At 32.1% G+C, this 24,858-nt stretch overlaps 3 protein-coding genes and 1 pseudogene across 3 annotated transcripts; 1 reads left to right on the top strand and 3 right to left on the bottom strand.

The window, feature by feature from the left end:
* Positions 1-711: 711 nt before the first annotated feature.
* Positions 712-5,655, bottom strand: LOC112702140 (uncharacterized; annotated as a pseudogene).
* Positions 5,656-6,469: 814 nt separating this feature from the next.
* On the bottom strand, positions 6,470-9,386 carry LOC112702139 (uncharacterized). The gene is made up of 2 exons (XM_025753056.3): positions 9,128-9,386; positions 6,470-8,549 (listed from the first exon to the last, which is right to left on the bottom strand). Exon 2 carries the CDS (start codon positions 8,526-8,528, stop codon positions 6,585-6,587), a length of 1,944 nt encoding a protein of 647 aa, XP_025608841.1. The 5' UTR covers positions 8,529-8,549; positions 9,128-9,386; the 3' UTR covers positions 6,470-6,584.
* A 2,303-nt stretch (positions 9,387-11,689) lies between these two features.
* Positions 11,690-15,149, bottom strand: LOC112702138 (uncharacterized). Its single transcript, XM_025753055.3, has 2 exons — positions 14,938-15,149; positions 11,690-13,770 (listed from the first exon to the last, which is right to left on the bottom strand). Exon 2 carries the CDS (start codon positions 13,747-13,749, stop codon positions 11,797-11,799), a length of 1,953 nt encoding a protein of 650 aa, XP_025608840.1. The 5' UTR covers positions 13,750-13,770; positions 14,938-15,149; the 3' UTR covers positions 11,690-11,796.
* A 4,599-nt stretch (positions 15,150-19,748) lies between these two features.
* LOC112702137 (uncharacterized) lies at positions 19,749-22,535 on the top strand. Its single transcript, XM_025753054.2, has 6 exons — positions 19,749-20,018; positions 20,312-20,384; positions 20,477-20,570; positions 21,141-21,257; positions 21,344-21,401; positions 21,521-22,535. The coding sequence occupies exons 1-6, from the start codon at positions 19,986-19,988 to the stop codon at positions 22,064-22,066; spliced, it is 921 nt and encodes a 306-aa protein (XP_025608839.1). The 5' UTR covers positions 19,749-19,985; the 3' UTR covers positions 22,067-22,535.
* Positions 22,536-24,858: the final 2,323 nt, after the last annotated feature.

Below are 24,858 nucleotides of genomic sequence, written 5' to 3'. Positions count from 1 at the left end.
CTTTTTGTTATAAATTGGATGGTTTTCGATATGATTTCTATGTTTCATGTGTTACGCATAACATAATTAATTATATGGAACCAACTAATGAATGATCAAAGCAAAGCATCTGTTCCGATCACTAGCGTATCTTCCCTCATGTTTTAAACGTGGTCAACAATAATTTAAAAAACAAATTAAATTATAAATTAATAAAACTAATTATAATTAATTATGTTGTTCCATTCTTGACTGATTATTAGTTGGTTCATATACTTTTCCTAATTATGAATTGTCAAACCCTTCGCTTATTTCTCAACTGGCATCAACCACAAATATCAAAGTCCTACAAAAGCTAGAGGAAGAAACTAGGCTTATGCATTTAAATTCTTGAAGGAAATTGAAATACTTGCAGACATCATTTGAAAATAAATTACATATCATCCAAGAAATAAAACTCGATTTCTCAACCAAAATTGAGGTCCCAAAAGCGTGATCTTGAGGTCACACGAAAATAACTCAATCATTGCTCCAATGTTCTTCCGTTTTTTTTAAAAATAAAACAAATATAAGAAAATCATAACAAGGTTTTATTATTTCCACTTTTCACCCTAAGCTATCAAATTATAAAAGCTAAAGTAACCATGTCAAATTAGTGTCTTCACTTCCATTAATTCATGAGCAAAATCATTAAAAAGAAAAATGATGTTAATGGCTTAAGTGCATACATGCTTTACAATAAACAATATATTATGATATTGGTATGATCCATAATTTATTTATTATGTTTCTTTATTCTTTTCTTGATCTCCAATCAATTTATACAGCTAGCAGGTTCTCCAAAGTGGAATAATTTATACAATAACATATATTGTAGTAATAATAGAAAACTTATATAAGAGAGGGGGAAGAACATAGTAGCTACATGACTTTCTTCAAAGGTGCTGAAAGTTCTGAATCAATTCAGAAAGAACCACATATCCTGATCCTCCAAGCACCAGTAGTAGTGTTATCTTCCCTCCAGGAACTAGTTCAGGTATTTTCACAGATGCAGATGATGAATTTGAGTACCTATCAGACCATGACATTGCAGCTGGAATAACTCCAAAAAGCACCAACACTGATAGTGACAATGGAAACAAAAAAAAAAAAAAAGAAATACTTGCTGTGTTAGAATCTGATTTAAATCCAACAAAATACATACTAACATGTTTGTGAAATTAAGAAGCATCACCTAAACAAACTCTCACTTGTAAACTCACAAGAGTTCACGAGTTAAGAGTTTAATTTACATTGATGATCATATATCAACAAATGTGGATGACATTATTTCTATACCTCCATATGTTCCTGCAAAGTCCAAGGCTTTGAAAAATATTTCTGGGTCCAACAATGCTAGTATTAATGGTGGAATTAAAGTCAGTATGTATGGCAGAGGCTTGTTCTGGCCACTTGGGAGTTGCAGCACTGAAAAAATCATCATAATGATGCAATACAAGATTCATTCAGATATATATTTCCAAGAGGTATAAGTCATTCTTGAAAGATTAGTCTTTTGACAAAATGGTCCCTTAACAATTGATGATGATCCTATGTACCTTAAAGTTGGGTTTCGCTTGACAAGTCCACCGAAAATGGTTACTGTTATGTTTGTAAACAATGGTCTACTCAAGACTAAAATGAAAATTATATTCATTTGGATACCATGATATAATTATGAATCTTTGAGGAGCCATTTTGTCAGCAAACAAATCTTGAGGATTAAAATGGTGGTTTGCTCAAATTAACTATTAGCTTTTAGTTGAAAGATGAGAAAGAAAATGAATATTTCTCCACTTACAGTCTGCAATAAAGTCTGATAAACCCAAAACAAATCCAATGTAAGATGTGGTGATTGCAAGAAATGAGAAGGCTGCAACAATAGGCTGCAGAATTTGGTTAGAGAAGAAAAAAATCAGTAAGAAAAAGAAAAATGTTTCCATCAAATTACTCCAGCATATGCATATCAAAATGCAGTTGAGGCTGTCATATACTTACTCCAACTGCTCCGCTCGTCGACTGCAATTGTTGTAATGGATCGACGCCCATTGAATTGTCAGTAATAGTTCCCAGGATAACAGCATTCCATATGAGAAAAAGAGCAAGAACTATCCCAGTTCCAAGGATTATTGCAGTCCTGCAAGGAAAAAAAAAATTGATATTATTAAAGGATAGAAAAACTATTTGCACTGAATCTCTATATTGCATAAAACAAAGTTTTACAGCATTCAATCATGTATTTCTATTTTGTTACTTCAACATCAGCAAAAGTAGGCGAAAAAGCTCGATTATCATGTTATTGGAATAAATATTGGAGCAAAGAAAGATGATGAGATTTGTCACCTTACTTTTGTCATGTCTCCTTCAAGATTTGTACAAACAACAGGCACCACATTTTGAACAAGCATATGCCAAAAGTGTTACACTTTGTCCATTGTTGAACAGCAGCAAGTTGGTGATGTTACCTGGTAAACAAATGATAGTGCAATAATTGGTATACTCGCAGGAGCAGCTTGGAAGTTGGCTTTCAGAAGAGCATCCAAGTGTACATCTCCACTTGCAACTGCCTAAGATAGGAAAATTAATCTCTATTTTCTGATAGGAAACCAAGGCTAATAAATCATGTAACTGTTTGTTATGACATGAATATCATGTACTAGTTTTGTTACTAATGAACTTTTGAATTGAAAAAACAGAAAACAATTCATCTTGATAAAACATTTTAATGGCAATAAGGCTGAAAGGATACAGAATTTAGAGGAATAAGAAAAATAAATAAGAACTTGTTTTTGACATGAGAAACCTTACCACAAGAGCAGCAAAGGAGCCAATGAGACCAATTACTAGAACACCATTAATCGCACCAATAAATCGCTGGCTACATATTAGTTATTACAATTAAGCCTTGTCAATTTTCTGACCTTACAAAATGAAAAACTAGAGCTAGAAGCTCAATAACTCATTCTAACTATCTTAGTTACAATAAGCATAGCATGATACAAATTTGTCATGAGGTTGTACAGTGAAAAATAATTGTAAATTTAATGTGGGGAACATCAAGCAAGTAAAATCTACATGAAGATGAGGGAAGAAGGCCAAGCTAACCTTCCAAAGAAGCATAAGCCTCCAAATATCAATGAAAACAAGGTTGCACTTTCCCATCTGTGGCCAAAATGCTGGAATCAGCACATAACAAGATTTCAAGGTTTGAATGCAGAGGAATGAAGATGGAGTAGGAAAAATGTTACAACACAACTGCTAGAACCTAGAATCTAGACACAATTTAAGGCAGAGGTAGTGACTTTTACATTGGAATGCCGAGATAATTTGTTAAGATATCTGAAGATCGCGCTATATAGGCAACAAGAAGTGCATAATGGATGAAGATATATGACCAACTGCAAGAAAATGAGGATTCTTGTTAGCTATTTTTTAAAAAAATATTTGAATGAAATTACTTGAGACCATAAAGATTTGATCTTAGAGAAGTAGATGAAAGAAATATATATATACATATACAAAAGTCAAAAGAAGTAAAGTTTCAGAAATAACAAGCAAGAAAGGTTTCATGATAATGTAGTCACTTGAGTATGAATTAGTGCATAACTCTTCTCCATTGAATTAATGCCTCTTTAAGTCAATTATATCATATTGATGCAATTGAGAATCTGAGATATATTATGAATGTTGGTTTCCCATAGTTGATGTGAATGAAATTTTACAAAGATGACTTATGAACTTACCTTGAAATTTGAACTCCGGCTGTTCCTAAAGTTCTTTTGGCCATGGATACCTGAACTTTATTAAGATCAAGTTACCAATAATCCAAATAGGCAGAATTTAAAGCTAAAATTTGTTGGAGGATGAAAAACTCCAACACTATAACACAAATCACTGTTAAGTTTCAAGCTTTCTAAGATCACCTATCATATCTACATATCCATCTTATATAGAACTTTAGTATGCATAACCAAAATCCTGATAAAAGATATGCAGCATTAATTTTGTTTAAGGATTACAAAACCATTTTATTTTTAGGTAAATAAAATCAAAGAAAATATCAAGCAAGGGGAAGCAGTAGAGAAAGTTACCAGTGAAACACCACCAGAACCAAGTTCACACATGGTTTTCACATTTACTTCAGCAATAAGCAACCCTGTTGAAACCTACAAAAGTTTTCACATATTGAGTATGTGCAAAAACTTTCCATGCAAAAATTGAGGTTATGAACAGTTGTGCATTTAAGAAAAAATTACAAGCCTCTGAAAAATAACTAAGCTGGAATAGACTACTACAATGAAAAATCTTGCTAGAACATGTGATTCGTGTCTCAATATCACAATATACTATTTGGAAATGATACATAACACAGATGGTGAAAGTTACCATGAATATCCAACAAACAATGCAAGTAACTGCAGATGCTAAAAATCCTGATTCTTGTGTCACTGCAGGTATTGCAAGGATCCCTGCACCAACCTGTGACATTTCTTTGCTTCAACAAACACAATCAGGCAAAAGCGTATAAAGATATCGAAAATTGTGCTACGGCGAATATTTAGCTAACTCAAACTTGTAAGAATTCATGAGTTTGTGTTCTCAAATCAAGTTTATTACTTGAACTTTACAATTCAAAACTCTTGAGTTTGATAACCTTGATTGAGAGAATAGTAATTCAAATATTCACATATAATCATATTCAATCATCTTTAATTATGTTCAAAAGAAAGGATATATCTTCATACTTTAGATCACAATATTGTAAGGAAAAAGGTGAAAAAAAAAAGAGGCTCACAGTGGTGCCTGCAACAAGCAAAATTGCACTGGATAAGCTTCCTGCCAAAATTAACACAAGGGGGAAATTTTTGAATATATTAAAGTTTCAATATCTTAGAAGAAATATAACAAATGATAAAACTTAAGGATTTTTCGGCTCAGTAATATTCTCAAGACAAAAATATAAAGACATTGAGAAACACAAATCGGTTTGGAGAAGGAGACAGATATGGAAACTAACATAATTTCTTTATCCGGAACAAAATTTACTAATATTTTCTAGTCTGTCCAAAAACTAGAAACAGGGTGTAAGACACAACATCTCTATCTAGATTGTTTTGCCCTTTATGTTTTTCGTCAGAACACTTAGCACAGATTCTTTTAAGGACACAGAACTTCTTAACAATGGCAAATCTAGACAGAAGAGAAAATAGGAGGGTATGCAGAGTACCAACCAGGTTCCCTTTTCAAAGTCGCTTGGTTAAGGTTTGAGAACAGCCTCTCAAACTCAAATTGTTGCTGTTCTTCCTCTTGTGTGGATTGAGACTGCTTCTGTAAGAAGCACTTGTGGAGGTTTCTCTTCAAAGGACAAGGAAGATGAACAGAACTGAATAAGCTTTGTTGAAGATTGGTTTGTTGAATTGGATGATAAGACTTCCATAGTAGCTGTTGATGCTGCTGCTTTCTTGGTTTGTTGAATGGAGTTGGAACTTGGAATGAAGAAGCATGAGAAGAAGAAAACATCATATGTAATATTATATTTAGTAACCCTTTTTTATCTAACTCAATTCAACCATCTTTGTTATTTTGAGTGCTAAGTTTGAACTAAAAAAACAGGTTTCATGTTAGTTATGCTTGTGCAACTGAAAGCAATGAAAGGCTATCAATCTCTACTTTTGCACTTTCCTGCAGATAATGTGGGCCATGCTTTCTTTCCATAATTATAATATTCATTTTCAACACACACACAACACACATATATAGTTTATCTTATATATTTTCACCATATTTTTATTCAGCAACCAAACATACCCTTAATGTTATTCAACTTCTATAAATTAGCCATATGATCAAATTAAACCCTCCAAAAAGGCATTTTAATAGTAGCCATCAAACAGGTTTACTAATCCATCTATATATTAAAACAAAAAATCATTGTTGTGTATGGTTATTGGTTGCTAATTGCTTGTAGTTGGAAATTGGGTATCCATTCCGCACTCCATTGTTAATATCTTTTATAAGCGGATTGTAAAGTAACATTTTGTTTTTTGGGACTTTGGAGTACATAATTAGTTGACTAACTGTAAAGTACGCCTAATTCCACCTAAGATTAAATATAGATAAAGAATTAAACCAATTATACGAGGGTGGTTCGGTAATGCAGTTAGCCCACATTTTTAAGTTCATGCAAAAAGGAATACTGCTGCAACCACAAAACTAGGCACAAAATATAAATTAAACAATCCAGAGCCAAAGGTTTTGCACCATAACAGATACCACCACTAGCCCTCTAGAGTTTAATTTGTCATGTTAGTTTTGTGGCCGAAACAAATACTCTAAAATGTCCAAGCTTGTTTAGACATCAGAATATTTAGATCAGTAAAGGGGGAACTGGGAAGTGTGAATGTAAAGTGCATGTGTGACTCTGTATGCTAAAGAAAATGCTCTTGGAATGTTCTTCCCACTGCAACCATTAACTGTATAATCATTAAAACCAACATCAAATCCACACACATTTTCTGGGTCTTTCTTTCATTATTATTCTCATTCAGTTTCTCTCTTCTCTCACTCTACAGAGTAGGGGAAGAAACAAACTGTCTGGGTAAACTAAAAAGATCTTTCCCTTCAAAAGGAGAACTCCACTCCCGAGAACCAGCAGCAGATGATTCACCCGAAGCTACTCCACCTTCTTGAAAACCAGGAATGGGAACAATGCTCCCATTAGAAGGCATCGATCTCATTCCCTGCTGAGCAACAACTCCTGAAGCATTTGAGTCATACCTATGACTAGCACTACTCTTTGAAAAAGGTGAAAGCCCTAGCCATAAAGATTGCGACCTTGGTGAAGTTAAGCCTTTATCCAACGACCAGTCTATGCTTGTATAATCGAACTGCATTGACCCGCCAGTGCTCCAGTCTACCGGAGAAGATGCCCCTGATGTGGCTGCCGATCCTAGTCCAGAAAAGAGACCCAGTGAAGAAGCAACAGGGAGTGATGATGATGGAGCAGTTCTACTCCACATGTTATTCCCTCGATTTATTGCCTGGGGATCTATTGAATTGCTACTGCCTGCAACAAACTGTTGTGGAGGTTGATACTGAAGTTGGTGGTACATTTGATTAGAATTGAGGAAGTTTGGACTAAGGCTTCTACTGGTAGGAGGGTGAGATATAAAGCCATTAGACCTCAAAGCTTCTACACCGTTGGTTGGATACCAACTGGCAGCCATACCAGGGGGAGAGGAACTCATGCTGGTGGCTGGGACCTGCTTTGCATTTACAGTTTGGGATCGCTGCATCACAATAACAGGTTCCCTAGCCGAACCGGTTTGAAGGTTCTTAATATCACCTCCAACAGCCATATAACGAGCTTCAGTCATGGAAGGTATGGGAGAAGCTTGCAAAGGCGGTGCCAGCGAATAAGAAACAGATGGGTTAGATCCTGCACCTGGCCACCTTTTGTCAGCTAGTATGGTAGCTTGTTGGGACTTTGCCCATTCAGACTTGGCTTGTATTCTCTTTAAAGGCTGAATATTTTTATTACCGGATTCTGATTGTACTCCTATTGTAGCTGCTGCCTTTGTATAGTTAAAATCCTTTTCATTTTTTTTAGGTTGATTTGGCAAGGGAACAGGTTTTGTTTGTAGCACAACTCCCAACTGCTTACCATTGCTAGTAATAGGGGGATCACCAGGTTCTTCTAGCTTTGGTGGAGCAGATGAATGATTTTGCTTCAGCTCTCTTAAGGACTCTGCAGCCTTATCAAGATCACCCTCACAGTTAACAACCACTCTTTCAACCTCCTGTTTTGAACAATCATATCTTGTTTCCAGGTCGGCAAGCCGCGCAAGCTCTTCTGATATGTCAATTTTCAAATTGCCTGTACCTACATTTTTATCCTTCTGACTTTCTGTTTCTTCACCACCTTCAAACAGCCATGCTACTGATTCCTCCACCCTTCCCTCATTCAGTATCAACGCCATTGTTGCTCGCTCGTGAGAAAATCCCATTGCCACAAGCTGTTGAGCAAGCGATTCTAGCTTCCTGGACATAAGATAACCACTACATCGCTCATGCAACTCTTGCGCTCGCCTTTCCTTTTGGCGTTGATGTTTTCTCTCATTCTTCTGGCAGATTTTCTCTCGCTTATCATTATCAGCTCCCGGTACCGTTTCTGGTCGAACAGGAGGATTAGAACCTTTTTCTTTATGGTCTTCAGACTCACCGGACCAACTACCATTATTTGAAACAGAATCATACTCAACTCCCGGAACCATTGAGCCACCAGGATGTTCATCTGTCTCATCTATGTTCCGGAATCGACCATTAGAATGTATTGGTGAGGTAGCTGTTGGTGACGTTTCAAGAGTATGGAACGTTCCTAGTAAGGGATTGTATGCACTTGCTGGAATACCAGCTACTCCATTACCAGACCCCGACGGCTTTGCAGAAGGCTTCTGAGATTCCTTGGTTGCCTTTTTGTCTTTAGACTTAGATCGGGATGCAGGAGACATTTTCCTCAGAAAGCAACAACCCTAAAATATTTAATGAAACTAAATTAAACCACACATTCTTGCCTCTAATTTGCCACTACATATTAACCAAATAACATTATATTCACATTTACATGTAAGCCTCCTAAAAAAAAAAATGTTCACATCAACATCATACCTAATTGCAAGCGAACAAGTACTTGCAAGGTTAAATCAACTGCTAATTGATAAAGCGAATTACAACGAAAACTAATTCCGAATCCTTAGTTTAGATAATATCAAATTACCAGGGAGAAAAAAAAAAGAGGATCAGACTAAAAAAAATAGACCACGCAAATTCAAAAGGATTCACTATTTAGTATTTACAACACAATCTGATAACTTTTCACGAGTGCAAAACTTCACTGAAGCATACAACACTATTGAGATCTAAAAAGAAGAACAGAGAAATGAAAATTTCAATAATTGCCAGTATTTTCAGAAATGGATCTAAAGTAGCAATTAAACTAATTGCTAACACAATCAACGTGGCAACGATAGATCACATACGATCAATATAGCGAAAATCACACACACACACACACACACACACAGAGGAAGCGGGAGAAGAAGGTAGGTACCTGGATGATTCAGAGAACGAAGCGTTGAGGAAGATTGAGAGATCGATATTGAATTGCAAAATCGTTGAGAGAGAGAGAGAGAGAGAGAGAGAAAGAGAGAGATAGGTTTTCCGAGGCTGAAACTGAATTTGGTAGAATTAGGGTTTCGACGAAAACAGAGATCTGAAAAGAAATGAGAAAAATACCAAACAGAATATGTCCGAAAATATTTTTGTGGCTTTTAATTTTATCTTTTTTTTTTCCTTCCTGTAATAATGAGAAATATATATATATATATATATATATATGGTTTTTACTGTAAGAATATCGTTGGTTATTTTGTCTTATTAAGTAGCATAAATATAGATACCCTGTCAAGACCAAGATGACCTTATAATAATAATAATAAAAATAATAATAATATCTTTAAAGATGTCAATAAATTATAACTCAAATAACATAATTTTTTAATTATTATTTAAAAATTTTGAATTTAAATCTTACTTGTAATCAAATTAAAAATAAAAATTAAAAATTAATTATATAATAAAATAATCATTTGAATAAGTGAATTTATTAACTATATAAAACATTTTATCTTATCAATAAATCATAAAAGTGCCCATAAAAATAAAATAATAAAGGATTATTGGTACACTACTGTGGGGGGAAAACTCAAGTGGTAGCATTGGTGGTGGTGGTCTTAATAAAATTATGGAATTACTGTATATTTCTATATAAAAATTGTTTACGTGATACAATTTGAAAAAAATAATAGGAATTACTTAGTAAACTAAATCGAAATAACTACTAAAAATCATGTTTAATCAAAATGTTCAATGTGAATTATATAATAATCAAGAAAGAATACTTCATCCAAGGCTCACATATTGGTCAACAAAATTTGATTCCCCAATTCCTCTCCATTTTAAAATGAGAGTCAAACCTTAACTAACAACATGCCTAACAAATTAATTCTCTACCATTTTTTACTTTTATTATAATAACTTTACAAATATTTAAATTATAAAAATATTATAAGTCAACCGTTTTTATTTTTCTTCCTTATTTATGACTGGAAAAAACTTTAACACAAATATTAGAGAATCAATATTTTTCTGTTGTATTTACCTTGCATTTGACTCAACATTAAATAACTCTCAGTTTCTTCTACTAAAAAATAAAAATATTATCCTCAAATTTATTTGTTCCCCAAAATACGCTAAATTTTAACAACCGAAATAAAGCTATTATTATTATTATTATTATTATTATTATTATTATTATTATTATTATTATTATTATTATTATTATACACTACTACACTAGTGTTTGACTAGATAAAAAATTTTAAAAAAATAACAATAATACCAATTTTAAGAAGCGTATCTCCAATGTACTACATAGAGTCAGAGGCCAAAATTAGCTGGTTGATTTTCCAGAACCCTCCAAGAAAAGATTGTACAGCGCACATTGCTAACCATTGTTAGCTCCGTTTGAAACATTTTAGAAGTAATTTTTTTTAATTTGACTTATAAAAAATAGTAATATTAATATTTGGTACAATTTTTAAAATTAAATTGTAATTTTTTAAGAAGTTATTTAAAAATTTATAGAGAAATTAAAAAAAATTACTTATTTCATAATACTTCTACTTTTTATTATATTTCTATAAAATAAGTACTTTTAGAGTTAAAAATCTAAACACAAAATAACTTATTTATAAATTACTTTTAACAGAGTTATTTATTATTTAAATTATTTTATCAAAAAGAACTTAATTAAGTTGGTTACCCAAACTGAGCTTATTTGCATTGAAGTTTATGACCTTTATGTACCAAAATCTGTTGTATAGGCCACCAGATAGGCATTTAATACAAGGCATCAAATTCAATCAGGGTTTATTTTATTTATTATTAACCCATCTAAATCCCAATGAAACCACTTAAGCAGTTGAACCCTTTTTTTCTTATGGTTAATATATTTAATTTTTCTTTGATTTAAATTGGTTTAGGAGTTAACTCCCTAGTTCAGTTAAACTCTTAATAAAATTTCGATCCGGAATAGATTAATCTTTGTCATGTCAGACCAAAGAATACCACAAGAAACCAATAGTTGAATACTTATTTTAAATGCAACCACCAATAAAGTGACTGGATTTTTATTGGTTAGCCAAAAAATGCATGCAGTTGGACATTCATTCCTTACTCAGTTCTTTACAATTTTTTAACAGCACATTGTTGACCAACTTTGAAGTTCTCAATATCCTCCTTTATTATATTATATTAGGTTAATCCAGTTATACGAGAGTGGTTCAATAATGCTATTAGACCTATATTCTAAAATTAATGAAAAAACGGGAATACTGCTGGAACCACAAAACTAGGCACAAAAAATACCATATAAACAAGTTCAGAGCCAACAGATTTTGCAACATATCAGTTATCCATTTTCCCTGCACAGTTTAATTTGTCTCATTAGTTTTGTGGCTGCAACAGTACACAGCAATATTAAAATGAGTGTGAAGTGTGAACGCAAAGAAAGTGCATGTGTGTGCTAAAGTAAGTACTCTGCAACAGAAAGTTTACCACCAACAATCATCAACTGTATGATCATTAAGAACCAACATCAAATCCATGCACATTTTCAGTCTTTCATTATTATTCTCATTTGATTTTTCTCTCCTAACACTACAGAGAAGGGGAAGAAACAAACTGTCTGGGTAAACTAAAAAGATCTTTCCCTTCAAAAGGAGAACTCCATTCTCGGCCAGCAGACGATGATTCACCAGAAGCTACTCCGCCTTCATGAAAACCCGGCATAGGAACAATGCTTCCTTTTGATTGCACTGATCTCATTGCCTGTTGAGCAACCACTCCAGAAGCATTAGAGTCGTACCTATGACTAGCACTACTCTTTGAAAAAGGTGAGAGCCCTAGCCACAAAGAATGCGACCTTGGTGAAGTTAAATTTCTATCCAACGACCAGTCTATGCACGTATAATCAAACTGCATTGATCCGCCAGTGCTCCAGTCTACCGGAGAAGACGCCCCTGATGTGGCTGCTGATCCTAGTCCGGAAAAGAGGCCTAGCGAAGAAGCAACAGCTAGCGATGATGATGGACCTGCTCTATTCCACATGTTATTCCCTCGATTGGTTGCCTGGGCATCTACTGAATTGCTGCTGGCTGCAACAAACTGTTGTGGAGGATGATACTGAAGTTGGTGATACATTTGATTAGAATTGAGGAAGTTTGGACTAAGGCTTCTACTGGTAGGAGGGTGAGATATAAAGCCATTAGACCGCATAGCTTCTACACCATTGCTTGGATACCAACTAGCAGACATACCAGGGGGAGAGGAACTCATGCTTGTGGCTGGAACCTGCTTTGCATTTACAGTTTGGGACCGCTGCATCACAATTACTGGTTCCCTAGCTGCACTGGACTGAAGGTTCTTAAAATCACCTCCAACAGCCATATAACGAGCTTCAGTCTTGGAAAGTGGGGGAGAAGTTTGCAAAGGCGGTTCCGATGAATAAGAAACAGATGGATTAGATCCTGCACCTGGCCACCTTTTATCAGCAGCTGGTGTGGTAGCTTGTTGGGGCTTTGCCCATTCAGACTTGGGTTGTATTCTCTTAAGAGGCTGTATATTTCTGTTATTGGATTCTGACGGTACTCCTAATGTAGCAGCTCCCTTTGTATAGTTAAAATCCTTTTCATCTTTTTTAGGTTGATTCGGCGGGGGAACAGGTTTCGTTTGTAGCCTTGGACTCACAACTCCTGACTGCTTACCATTGCTAGTAATAAGGGGATCACCAGGTTCTTCTAACTTTGGTGGAGCAGATGGATGATTTTGCTTCATCTCTCTTAAGGACTCTGCAGCCTTATCAAGATCACCCTCACAGTTAACAACCACTCTTTCAACCTCCTGTTTTGAACAATCATATCTTGTTTCCAGGTCTGCAAGCCGGGCAAGCTCTTCTGAGATGTCAATTTTCAAATTGCCCGTACCTACATTTTTATCCTTCTGACTTTCTGTTTCTTCACCACCTTCAAACAGCCATGCTACTGATTCCTCCACCCTTCCCTCATTCAGTATCAATGCCATTGTTGCCCGTTCGTGAGAAAATCCCATTGCCACAAGCTGTTGAGCAAGCGACTCTAGCTTCCTGGACATAAGATAACCACTACATCGCTCATGCAACTCTTGCGCTCGCCTTTCCTTCTGGCGCTGATGTTTTCTCTCATTCTTCTGGCGGATTTTCTCTCGCTTATCATTATCAGCTCCCGGTACTGTTTCTGGTCGAACAGGGGGATTAGAACCTTTTTCTTTATGGTCTTCAGACTCACCGGACCAACTACCATTGTTGGAAACAGAATCATACTCAACACCCGAAACAACAGACCCAATGGGATGTCCCTCTGTCTCATCTATGTTCCGGAATCGACCATTTGAATGTATTGGGGAGGTAGATGCTGCTGAGGTTTCAAGAGTATGAAACGTTCCTAGTAATGGGTTGTATGCACTTGCTGGAATGCCAGCTACTCCATTACCAGACCCTGATGGCTTTGCAGAAGCCTTCTGAGCTTCCTTGGTTGGCTTTTTGTCTTTAGACTTGGATCGGGATGAAGGAGACATTTCCTTAGAAAAGCAACTGGCCTACAATATTTAATGAAACCACATTGTTCTCTTTAATCGGATGCTAAATGGGTAGAGTACTATATATTTACCAAATAATATTCTATTCACAAAGGAGAGAAAAAGAAAACAACAATTACATCAACACAACACCTGTTGGCAAATGACTAAGCACTAGTAAAATGAAATCAACAGATTATTGATAAAACTAATGAGAATGAAAAACTTGTTTTAAAACTTCAATTTGTAGTATATCAAATTATGGGGGAGAAAAAAATATCAAGGCAAAAAGAAGAGCAACTGAAATTCAGAAGGATGGACTTAATTATAATTCTTTATTTACAACACAGGCCAATAACTTTTCACAAGTATTAAGCTTTACTAAAGCATACATCACTTTACGGATCAAAAGAATATGACAAAAGACAATAGAAATGAGGGAGAAAACCTATTTTTTTTCTTATTCAGTGTTTATTCTTCCTGTATCCTAAAAAAAAAAAAAACATATTACATCCTCTTCATTCGAGTCATATTGACTGATAAATTTAATGCAAGTAAGAGATTAGACTAATTACAATCATTTTCAGATCCAAAACATAGCAAACAATAAAAAAGATGATGATGATCTTCTGCTAACGGCTCCAATGAACCTTGTCCCTAAAATTCTCAGATGTATCAATCCTCCCTAATCAAAATTCAAAATTTGCGAAGCTACATCGTATAATACCGAGATTCTCCAAAACTTTCGATATGTAAATACGAAAACTACGAAAAGATTCACACTTTCTGGCAGAATCAAACATATTGCCAATGAGGAACCCAATACATACATGCATACATCAAATTCAGTATTCAAAAGCATTGATATTGAACAACAATAACCAACGAGTCATGACCAAAAAAAAAAAAAACCAACGAGCCTCACACAATTCACGCAATCAAGGATCGAAACGGAGACCCGATATTGAACCAATTCAATCCAAACCAAAATTCAAAAAAGGCAAATGCGGAATTCTAATAACATAATTCAATTATTCCACGAAACCCTAAATCTAAACACGAGATTCCTCACTCTCCAATCCAATCAACGTGGCAACGTAAGATCATAGAAAATTAAAAGAGGGGAAATCAAAACATGAGAAAGATAGAGAGAGGGAGGTGGATGAAGAAGAAGGATTAGGTAGGCACCTGGGTGTTTCGGAGAAGGAAACGTTAAAGAAGAAGAAGATGAAGATGATGATGATGACCACGATGACGATGGAGAGATTGCTATTGAATTGCAAAATCGTTTAGAGAGAGAAATGGAAGAGAGAGAAAGATATGTTTTTCGAGGCTGAAACTCAATTTGGCAGAATTAGGGTTTTGAAGAAAAAATCAGATCTGAAAAAAAAAAGAAAATACCAATCGGATTATGTCAGAAAATTAATTTTCTTCCTCATTCTCTCTGTTATTTTTTAAAATAAAAATATAAATTTACGCGTTTAAATATTTCTTTAATTAATCACTTTAATAATATAAAAATATATTATTAGATCTTTGATAAAATTATTTGATGGTATGAATATATAGAAATTAAATTCTTTTATTATGTATCAAAAAATATCTATTTTTATATTTTTAAATTAAATATTAATTTTTATTATTTTTTAATAAATTAGATAAATATATATAGAAACCATAGTATGATGAGAATAAAAATGACCTCTTAAAATTAATATAATAAAGATATCATAATTTGGATATAATAGAAATGTAAAAGAATTTTGTATTGCCATTAATATACGATAAAAATTTATATCATTTGTAATCATTAATCTTAACTATCGTTTAAATAATTATACAAATAGAGTAAGATTTAATTTGGTAAAATTTTTTGAAAAGTGTTTATATTTTATAAAAATTTAAATTTTTTATTTTATGTTTGATAAATAAAAAATACTATGTGTTTGCGTTTGTAGTTTTTAAAATATCAAAATACTTTTAAAAGTACTTAATAATTAAGATAGAGCTTTTCAAAATTAATTTATACTTTTTAAAATTTAAAAAATCTAATATAATTTGATATGTTAACTAATTTTTAAATTTTAATGTTTGTATTTATGTTTATTATAATATTTTTAAATTTTAAAAGCTATTTTAAATCTGATTTACCAAATATAAATACTATAACTTTTAAAATACCATTTTTTAAAAATTAACTTTTATAAACTACTTAAAAAATACTTTATCAAACTAAGCCTAATTTTGGTTGAATAAAAATATCAAAATTATTTTACATAATAAACTAAAAAAAAGTATATGAACTAAAAGGTTACTAACCAAAAACTAAACAAAATCACATTAATTTATATTAATAATTAATTTTAAATTTTTTAAATTCAAAATTTAAAATTGATTAAGTAAACCTAATTAAAACCTATAAAAACTTCCTCTTCTCTCTCGTATTAATCTACCTACCTCCAACAATCATACATATAGGCCTCTCTCATCGTCAGGCTCTCTCCGCCTTCCTACCGCGACCCACTCCTCCCATCGCTTTTGCTTCCAGTCAGAACTGTCTTTACCAGATCGGGAGCTCGTGATGATATCTCAGTAATGTCTGCACCACTAAATCCATGTGTATAACGAGCAAGAGCTGAAAGATGGACGTGTTTCGAGATTGGTGGCACGCTTTGAAGATCTGGAGACGTGATGCCTCATCCGGTAAAAAAATGTATATCAATTGATCAAGACGTTCTGGGCCGAAGCAATGCAAGGTCTATAATGTTAGGTCTGTTTGTTGCTCCAATGATGAACATTGTTTCCTTAATAGACATTCCATCCATCTTTGTTAGTAGTTGGTTCAACATTCTATCAACACTGCCAGAATCCCCTCTTGAACTTTCTCGCTGCAGATCCAAATGTCAGAGCCTTAGAAAATAATTAGTGGCAATTTGTGTGAAATATAAAAAAATCATTCATTTAATATAAAAAAACATCATAATACTTAACAAAAGAAATATCCAGTTATATTTTAGAAAAAATAATTAAATATCTATAAAATTAAAAAAATAAAATTCTTAAAGAAATAGAAGCATTCACATTTGTAATACAAAAAAATTCGAAAAATATATAAAAGAACATTCATTTAGTATGGAAAAGAAACATTCATTTACTTAACAGAAAAAACATCTATATATATTAACTCGTAGAGATTTTAGATTCACCCAAAGATATTTTGACTAATTTTTTGCTAATACCTTTTAGTTCCTAGCATTACTCATAAACTAATCATAATTGCATACATAAAAAATCAATAAAGTAATACAATTTTACTTTCATCATCAATGATGATAATTTTATATTACTATATTCAAGAATTAAATTATAAAAGTATAATAGTATATTATATCTTTCTTTTTTTAATTTTGATTCCGTGAATGTGAATATATTTAAGTGGTTTAAACATATCATTATTTTTTTCATTATTCCTTGTTAATATATTTTTTATTATTTTTCCCCACAGTTTTTAAACAAGATTTGAAAGATATATATATATATATATATATATATATTACGGGTGTTTGCATGCGGTTTGGATCGATTTTGAATAAAAAACTTATTCGATTCGAATACTAATTTTATTTGTAGTACGGTTTGAATTGGATGATAAAAAAATCCGATTCGATCCGATTAGATGCAATTTCAAGTGATTTAGATTGGATTATATTTACGGTTTTATAAATTAAAAAATTAAATATATATAACAAGTCTCAACATCAAATTTTAAATAACCAATAATGACATAACAAGTCTCTACAATATCTTAAAAACTAACGATAACATAACAATAGAAATAAAATTATAGGTTAGTTAAAATAAATAAATAAATTACATTTTGAATATAAAATATTTATTAAATAATAATAATAATATATAAATAATATAAAAATATATAATAAATTGATCATATTATAAGTATAATTATAAATATAATAATAAAATAATAACATTATAGCATATTGTGCGGTTTGAATTGAATTTGATCGATTATAAAAAATAGATTCAAAAAATCGATCCGATCTAATCAGCAGTTTGCAAAAAATAGAATCTAATCAAATCTAAATTAATACGATTTTAATCGATTTTCGATTTGAATTGAATTAGATAAACGGTTTAATCTGGATCGATTTAAATTTAAACACCCTAATTATATAACATATACCACCTTAAATGAAATTCAAAGTAGACACCTTCCCTAAAATTTATAAATAGGATATCATTTGAAACTTGAAAGATAATATAAGTTACGGAAGTGGATCCTTTTGAGTAAAAAAAAAAAAAAATTGGATAGTGTTCAGTGTGTGATCTCATTATTTATTGTTCTCTCTCTTATTAATTTTTAGTCGCATTTATAGAATTAAAGATGAGAGATCACATTTGATTCTCTCCAATGAAAAAATAGAGAGGATTTATTTTCCATAAATTACCTTGTAAGTTATAAATATAGACAAATTCTTTGATGCCTATAAGTGTGGTGCCGAATTTGTCGAAGTTATCTTTTAAGGTAAGTTTTAAATATTTAAAAATTATTTATTTTTATATTTTTTAAATTAAATATTAATATTTATTTTTTTTTTAGTAAATTAGGCAACTTTTTGTAAGCACCCAAGCAAACACCATAAATATATCTTATCATTGTCAGCAATGGGATGCAACCAAATTAAAAAAAAACACACATGACAGCAATCCAAATACTTTAATTCAATATTATTAATTTTTTTTACGGAAATTCAATATTACTAATGATTTAGATAGATTGTTTATATCAAACACACTTATACTTTAATAGGGGAAATTGTATTAAAAAAATAACTATAAATATACAAATAATATATAATATAAGATAACTTATTTTTGGCATGTATAAAGTATATTTTATCCAAAGTATATCCACAATGATGTCAATATATTCATTATTATTATTTTTATGGCAGGCAATATATTACATATTCAAGACATAATTGCACACTCAACGATAAAATACTAAACATAGATCAAATAGAAGGGCACCAAAAAAATAGGTTGGATACTTATCTCGATTAAGATTCAGTGTCAAATTTGTTACATGATTTTTGGTAATATTTTACCAAGACTATATTTCAAATTTGATACTTATCTCATTGATCATGTTTTTTTTTAAAAGCTTATCATCAGATCTTAACCATTGATTATATAAGAGATATAAATGATTTTCCGAATCAAAGGATTTAACTGAATTAACTGAAAACCATTTACCAACAAATTAGTTAAAATCCAGTAAATTAATAGAGATTTTTTAGTAAAAAGTTAGTTCAAAAAAATTATTTTTAAAAATATATTTTATATGTAAATAAATTATTTTATTATATCTAGTTCAATTTGTCTAAATTTGAATTGAATATATAAATTTTAATTTTTAATTTTATTATTCTTGTTCAATTTGTCTAAATTTAAATTTAATATATAAATTTTGATTTTTTAATTTTTTTAATATATTTTATTTAATAGGCCATAAACTAATTTATTGTTACTTGTTAGTCAATAAATTAATCACTTAAAATTTTAAATTTTAAACTTTATCGATCCAACAATAAATATTTTGAAAATACAGAAATAACAATACCATAACATATCAGATTTTTTTAAAAATAAATAAAAAAATCTTTTATTTTTATCGTAATATTGTATATATTTTATTTACATTGTAAACAAGATAAGATAGATAAGATAGAATGCAAATCGATAAAAATATTATAAATTATATATTTTTATAAATAATTTTTTTTATTTATTTAACAAAAAATCCTAACAAATCTCAAACAATATATATAAATTTTAAAAATATTTATTTTACCAATTTTTTTATTTATCTTCCGAATATCTTTTTTCGCCCTCATATTCATATATATTGACCTTTATTTTCTTTTTATTTTATCTTAATTAGTTAGGAGCTTGAAAACTGAAAAGAAAGGAGTGGTCAACGTGATAAGTTTCAAAAATCAAAAGACAAAAAAGGTTTACACCGTAGGAGTCTCCTAGAATACCGCTTTGTGGAACCTCCATTCTCAAAATCCATAACAAACAAAACTTTTCCCCTTTTCACTTCTTCTTCTTCTTCTTCGTTTGATACTCTTATCTCTTCCTTCTTCTTCTTCATATAAACCACTCGAGAAGGGTTTTTCTTTTCTTCACAAGAAAAACTGCAAAAGAGAAACATGAGGAAGAAACTGGATACACGTTTCCCTGCGGTAAGTTCTGGCCTTTTCCTCGTTTTCTTATACCCTTTTGCTGAAAGTTTGTAACTTAATCTTTTGCATTTGTAATCATTGTGATTCTTTTATGGGGGTTTTGTTTCCATTGTATTGGTTCATGTTTGGTTTTGGAATTTCCTTTATTCATGTTTTAATGTGTAAACTTGTTTTCTATTTATTGTTATTGTTATATATTATGATATATTCTCAAATGGGTATAAATTAAGTGTGGGAATTGTTGACCTTTGTTAATGAATTGGTTGTTGTGCTATTTTGTTCATTATTGACAGGCTAGGATTAAGAAAATCATGCAAGCTGATGAGGATGTAGGGAAGATTGCTATGGCTGTGCCTCTTCTAGTTTGTAAGTAGTCTCTTATTGGTGTATTTATTTTTTCTTGTTATATGTTTTGAGGAATTTGTATCAATTTATCTCTTGTTTGTGTATAATGGCAGCTAAAGCATTAGAGCTATTCCTGCAAGATTTGTGTAATAGGACATATGATATAACTCTTAGGAGAGGGGCAAAGACCATGACTGCTTTGCATTTGTAAGTGATATTCTTTTGGCTTCAATTTTTGATTTTGTGTTAAGGATATATTGACATGTAGGTTCCTTTTTTTGTTTGGTTGGTGATAGCAATGATGTTCATAAGAATAGGAGATCTTCGAGGTTGGTTTGGTAAGTGTCTCAGGACAAAAATACTGATAAGACAGAAAAGTTGTGTCTTTGTCTCTGTCCCCATCGTTTGTAGCTTTTTCTTTGTGGACAGAAATTTCGGAAAATTTTCCTTGTGTATGTATGCATCTGTCTTCAAAACATGTTTTTGTATTTTTGTCCTGAGATAGTTACCGAACGAGGCCTAATTCTATTGATAGTTTGCTTATTCACATTATCCTTTCATGTTCTTCTTTTGGTTTGATATCCAAAGATGTTTAAGATTAAATTCCCCTTTATAATCTTCCATTTATCGAATACATACATATAAATAGACCAATGGAAAAGGTCGAAGGCATATAAAATTTTGGGATGGCGTTGCTTTCTGAATGTTTTACTCAAGTGTTATGCTCCTCTTTCTAGTATCTAATAGCTTCAATTACTTGAATCCTTGCCTTTGCAGAAAGCATTGTGTCCAGACATTTAATGTGTTTGATTTTCTGAAAGATATTCTCAACAAGGTTCCTGATTTAGGTGGTTCTGGTGCGACGGGTGATGATCGTTCTATCCCTAAGAGGAGGTTTGTGCTTTGCTTGATTCTGTTGTTTGTTATTTTGAAAATGTTCTATTCTCGCTGAATTTTGTTTATCTTGTATCTTACATCAGGAAAGTTGCGGAAGGTGATGATAATGACAGTGATGAGGAGCAAAAGAGAAATAAGATGGTAATGTATCAAATGTTTTAAATTACTTCAAATTAGAAGTTATATGACTTCTCCTTTTTCTTGTATGAATCCGCAGTAATATATCAGTTTTTTTTTATGTTATTTTATAATTTGCGCAGCTAGAGGCCAGAAATACTAGTGGCAGAGGAAGGGGTAGGGGGAGAGGTAGAGGTCGTGGCCGAGGACAGAGAACAGCAGATCATGATCATGAAATGATTTCACATGTCAAGTTTGAAGATGAATCTGATGTATTGAAGCAAAATGGCAAGCACACACATAGCAGTGAAAGCCCGGAAAATGTGTTGGAACATGAAGAAGTTAAGCCGAGTTTGTCAGTTAGCAGGCCAGCCGAAGCGTGTGTAAGGAATATCGACTTAAATATGGCTCCAGTTGATGAGGATATGGATTCATTCGACACACAAGCTCCAGTCCCAGTAATGGCTTCATCGGACACACAAGCTCCAGTCCCAGTAATGGATTCATCAGACGCACCAACTCCTGTTCCGGTTACCTCTTCTGCAAAACAAACAGTAGAAGAGAAGCACGAGGAATACCCTGGATGGTCCTTTTCGGACATGGAAAAAATGAGCATCGACACCATTCAGTTGGCGAACATAAATGGAAGGATAGATGAAGACGACGAAGATTATGACGAAGAAACATAGGTGAGTCACTCAGCATTAGTTTAACTATGAAATAGTGTGATTTGTAAGTTCTGATTGGAGAACTAGAGTTAGATCTTTTAGGACTAGAGAGTTAAGACAGATCCTTAGTGTTTAGGAAGGTTAGGATGGAGATTGCATTTGATGATTACTCTCCTTACCACCTTAGTTTAGAGTTAAAAAAAAATGTAGAGATGGTTTCTTCTTAGAAATGTTTCACCTTAATGTAATTTGATAAGTTATTAGTTTATCATCTGATGGAGGGATTGCTTATGGTAGGCATTGTATTAGATTTTATGGTTCAAAATCTAATGAAGGGTGCCTCCCTTAAGCAATCCCTTTCCAATTCACTATATTTGTATGCTTGCGACCCCAACATTCCCTACTTGTTTGATTGTTGCTGAGCAGTTTTTGGATATCAAACTCCTCCCCAGAACGTAATTTTAATGTGGCCGATTTCCCTTTTTTGCAATCAGTTTTGTTGTAGCACCTGACGCCCTAGCTAATCGTCCTCCATTTCCGAGTATGATTTTTATGTTATGTATGATGGTGCCTAAGGATATATCAGTTAAAGTGGATTCTTCTTTTTGATCAATCAAAATCCTTTTTCAAACTCTACAAGTTTCTTCTGAAACATAGGACTCAACATTATTCAACTTTCTTTATAATATCACTTGCTATGTATTAAAAAAGATGAGTGATTTCTTTTATGATTGTCCACTTAATTCTCCAAGCTCTTGCAAGATAGTTAAACTACTTATTCTCACTTGGGTTTAGGACTATGAACCATAAAATAACTGTTTGATAATAATAGTATGGTGAATGCTACCCTACCATCTCTAAAGTAACATGTAAATTACCCTCTTTGATATATTATATTTTAATTGAGTTTTTATTTTAACTTGAGTTACTTTAATTTCACGAGAGTTAATAATATCTTGGAAGACGGTGAGGACCTGACAGAAGAAGAAAATAAAACACCCAATAAAACAGTGATATTTAGAAGACACAACGAGGACGACAAAGAAATGGGAAAGAGTAAACGCAATTAGAGAGAGTTGGAATACCTATTCTGAAAGAATAATTTGATACGGTGGAGTAAACGCAATTAGAGAGTTGGAGTACCTTTTTTGGAAGAATGATTTGGGAAAATAAAATAAGATACACAACGAGACCGTTGGGAAGATAAAATAAGATACACAACGAGACCGTGATGCTTAGGAGGCGTAATGAGGACGACCAAGGAGTGGGGAGGAGTAAACGCAATTAGAGAGAGTAGAGTGGAGAAAGTAACTCATGTTAAAATAAACACCCAATTAAAATGTGACACATCAGAGAGGGTAACTTACATGTTACTTTAGAGAGGGTAGGATAGCATTCACCTAATAGTATATTATAAAATAAAAATTTACATGTGATTGTCTGTTAATAGAATTTTATCTTGCTATGAAGATTTCACAATGGAAATCCAATATAGTTTGGCATATTCTCTTTGGAATGATTCATGGATAAACATAAACGGTGAAAGGCAAGTGAGACCCGTCATTGTGCAGATTTAGACATAATCATCATCCTAGAAAAAGTTGGCAGATCCTCATAAAATAAGAATAAGGTATAAAATAAGTAATATACGTGATACTCTAGCTAGAGTATAATAGATAAAGCAATTTTATCTATTTGAATGTTATCTCATGATTTTTCTTCTTGAAAAAGAAACTATTGAATAATCTCTATCTAGATTAAACCACAAAATTTGATCCCAATTCACACACAGATTAGAGATGCAAAATGGATGTATGCTTGGTTTTAGATATAGTGTAAACTACAAAATGGAGTTTCATAAACATATTTAAAGGGTTTATAAACATGTAAACACATGTTTTAATCCAAAAATTGTTTTCCATATCATTTATAGGATAAAAGTAAATGTATGATTTGAGATCAAATCAATTTGGTTCTTAAATTTTTATTTGCTAATTCATTCAATCCCATTTTACAGTATGTGACACTTCAGGCCATTTAGTATTTTAGGATTTTATTAATTTCGTCAAAGAGATAATCTACATAAGAGACTAAGTTAATTTATCATATTATTAAACTCATGACTAAATTAATTATTGAGTAACAATTAAAATAAAGATTATCGATATATGTTGGTGAAGAAAATTCAAAAGCTATTGGACCATATTAGCACGCGTTGTTATTATCATTTTATTAACAATGTCAAAGTAGATAATTATAAAATTCGACCTAATTAATCAATTTTAAAAATTTTAAGGATTAGATTGATTAAATTTAATTTAATTTTTGTTTGATTCTAAAGTATTTTTTTAAAAAAAATTACAGATGAAAAAAATTATTGAACAGTTGTTAAAAAAAGGTATTCCATCGTTTAATAATTGTGCAAAAGAGAATATATAAATGAAAAAGATTGTTTAATTGTTAAAAAAAATTTAACTATAATATACATCTAAAGTTTTTTTTAAATTAATTAAAAAAGAAAAAATGATGGTTTATGAGCAAGACATACCAGGCTATGTGGGCCGAGGGTGCAGCAACTTATTAACCCTTTTCCCTCTAGCCTACATCCAAGTTCCGAGGCCCAACTCTTAACTTGGAGAGGACAGAAGAACATATTGCAAAACCATTTAACCCACCAAGAATATCCAAGCCCATGTTCCATCACAATAATGCCCCACGAAGGTCACAAGCTCGCGTTATCAAGTTTGGAAAATATTACACCTTCTCATAAGTTTTATAAACCCGTGTGCTCTAATATATATGACCGAGCTGAG

Source organism: Arachis hypogaea, chromosome 7, assembly GCF_003086295.3.
Source record: "Arachis hypogaea cultivar Tifrunner chromosome 7, arahy.Tifrunner.gnm2.J5K5, whole genome shotgun sequence".
Taxonomy (NCBI): Eukaryota; Viridiplantae; Streptophyta; class Magnoliopsida; order Fabales; family Fabaceae; genus Arachis; species Arachis hypogaea.
The sequence above is the reverse complement of the archived record's forward strand: the minus strand, read 5'-3'. Positions and strand labels throughout refer to the sequence as shown.

Coding starts and splice junctions, on each gene's coding strand:
- LOC112702139 (XM_025753056.3), bottom strand. CDS start 8,528: ATGTCTCCTGCATCCCGATCTAAGTCTAAAGACAAAAAGGCAACCAAG.
- LOC112702138 (XM_025753055.3), bottom strand. CDS start 13,749: ATGTCTCCTTCATCCCGATCCAAGTCTAAAGACAAAAAGCCAACCAAG.
- LOC112702137 (XM_025753054.2), top strand. CDS start 19,986: ATGAGGAAGAAACTGGATACACGTTTCCCTGCG. Junction 21,258..21,343: donor CGTTCTATCCCTAAGAGGAG/GTTTGTGCTTTG, acceptor ATCTTACATCAG/GAAAGTTGCGGAAGGTGATG. Junction 21,402..21,520: donor AGCAAAAGAGAAATAAGATG/GTAATGTATCAA, acceptor TAATTTGCGCAG/CTAGAGGCCAGAAATACTAG.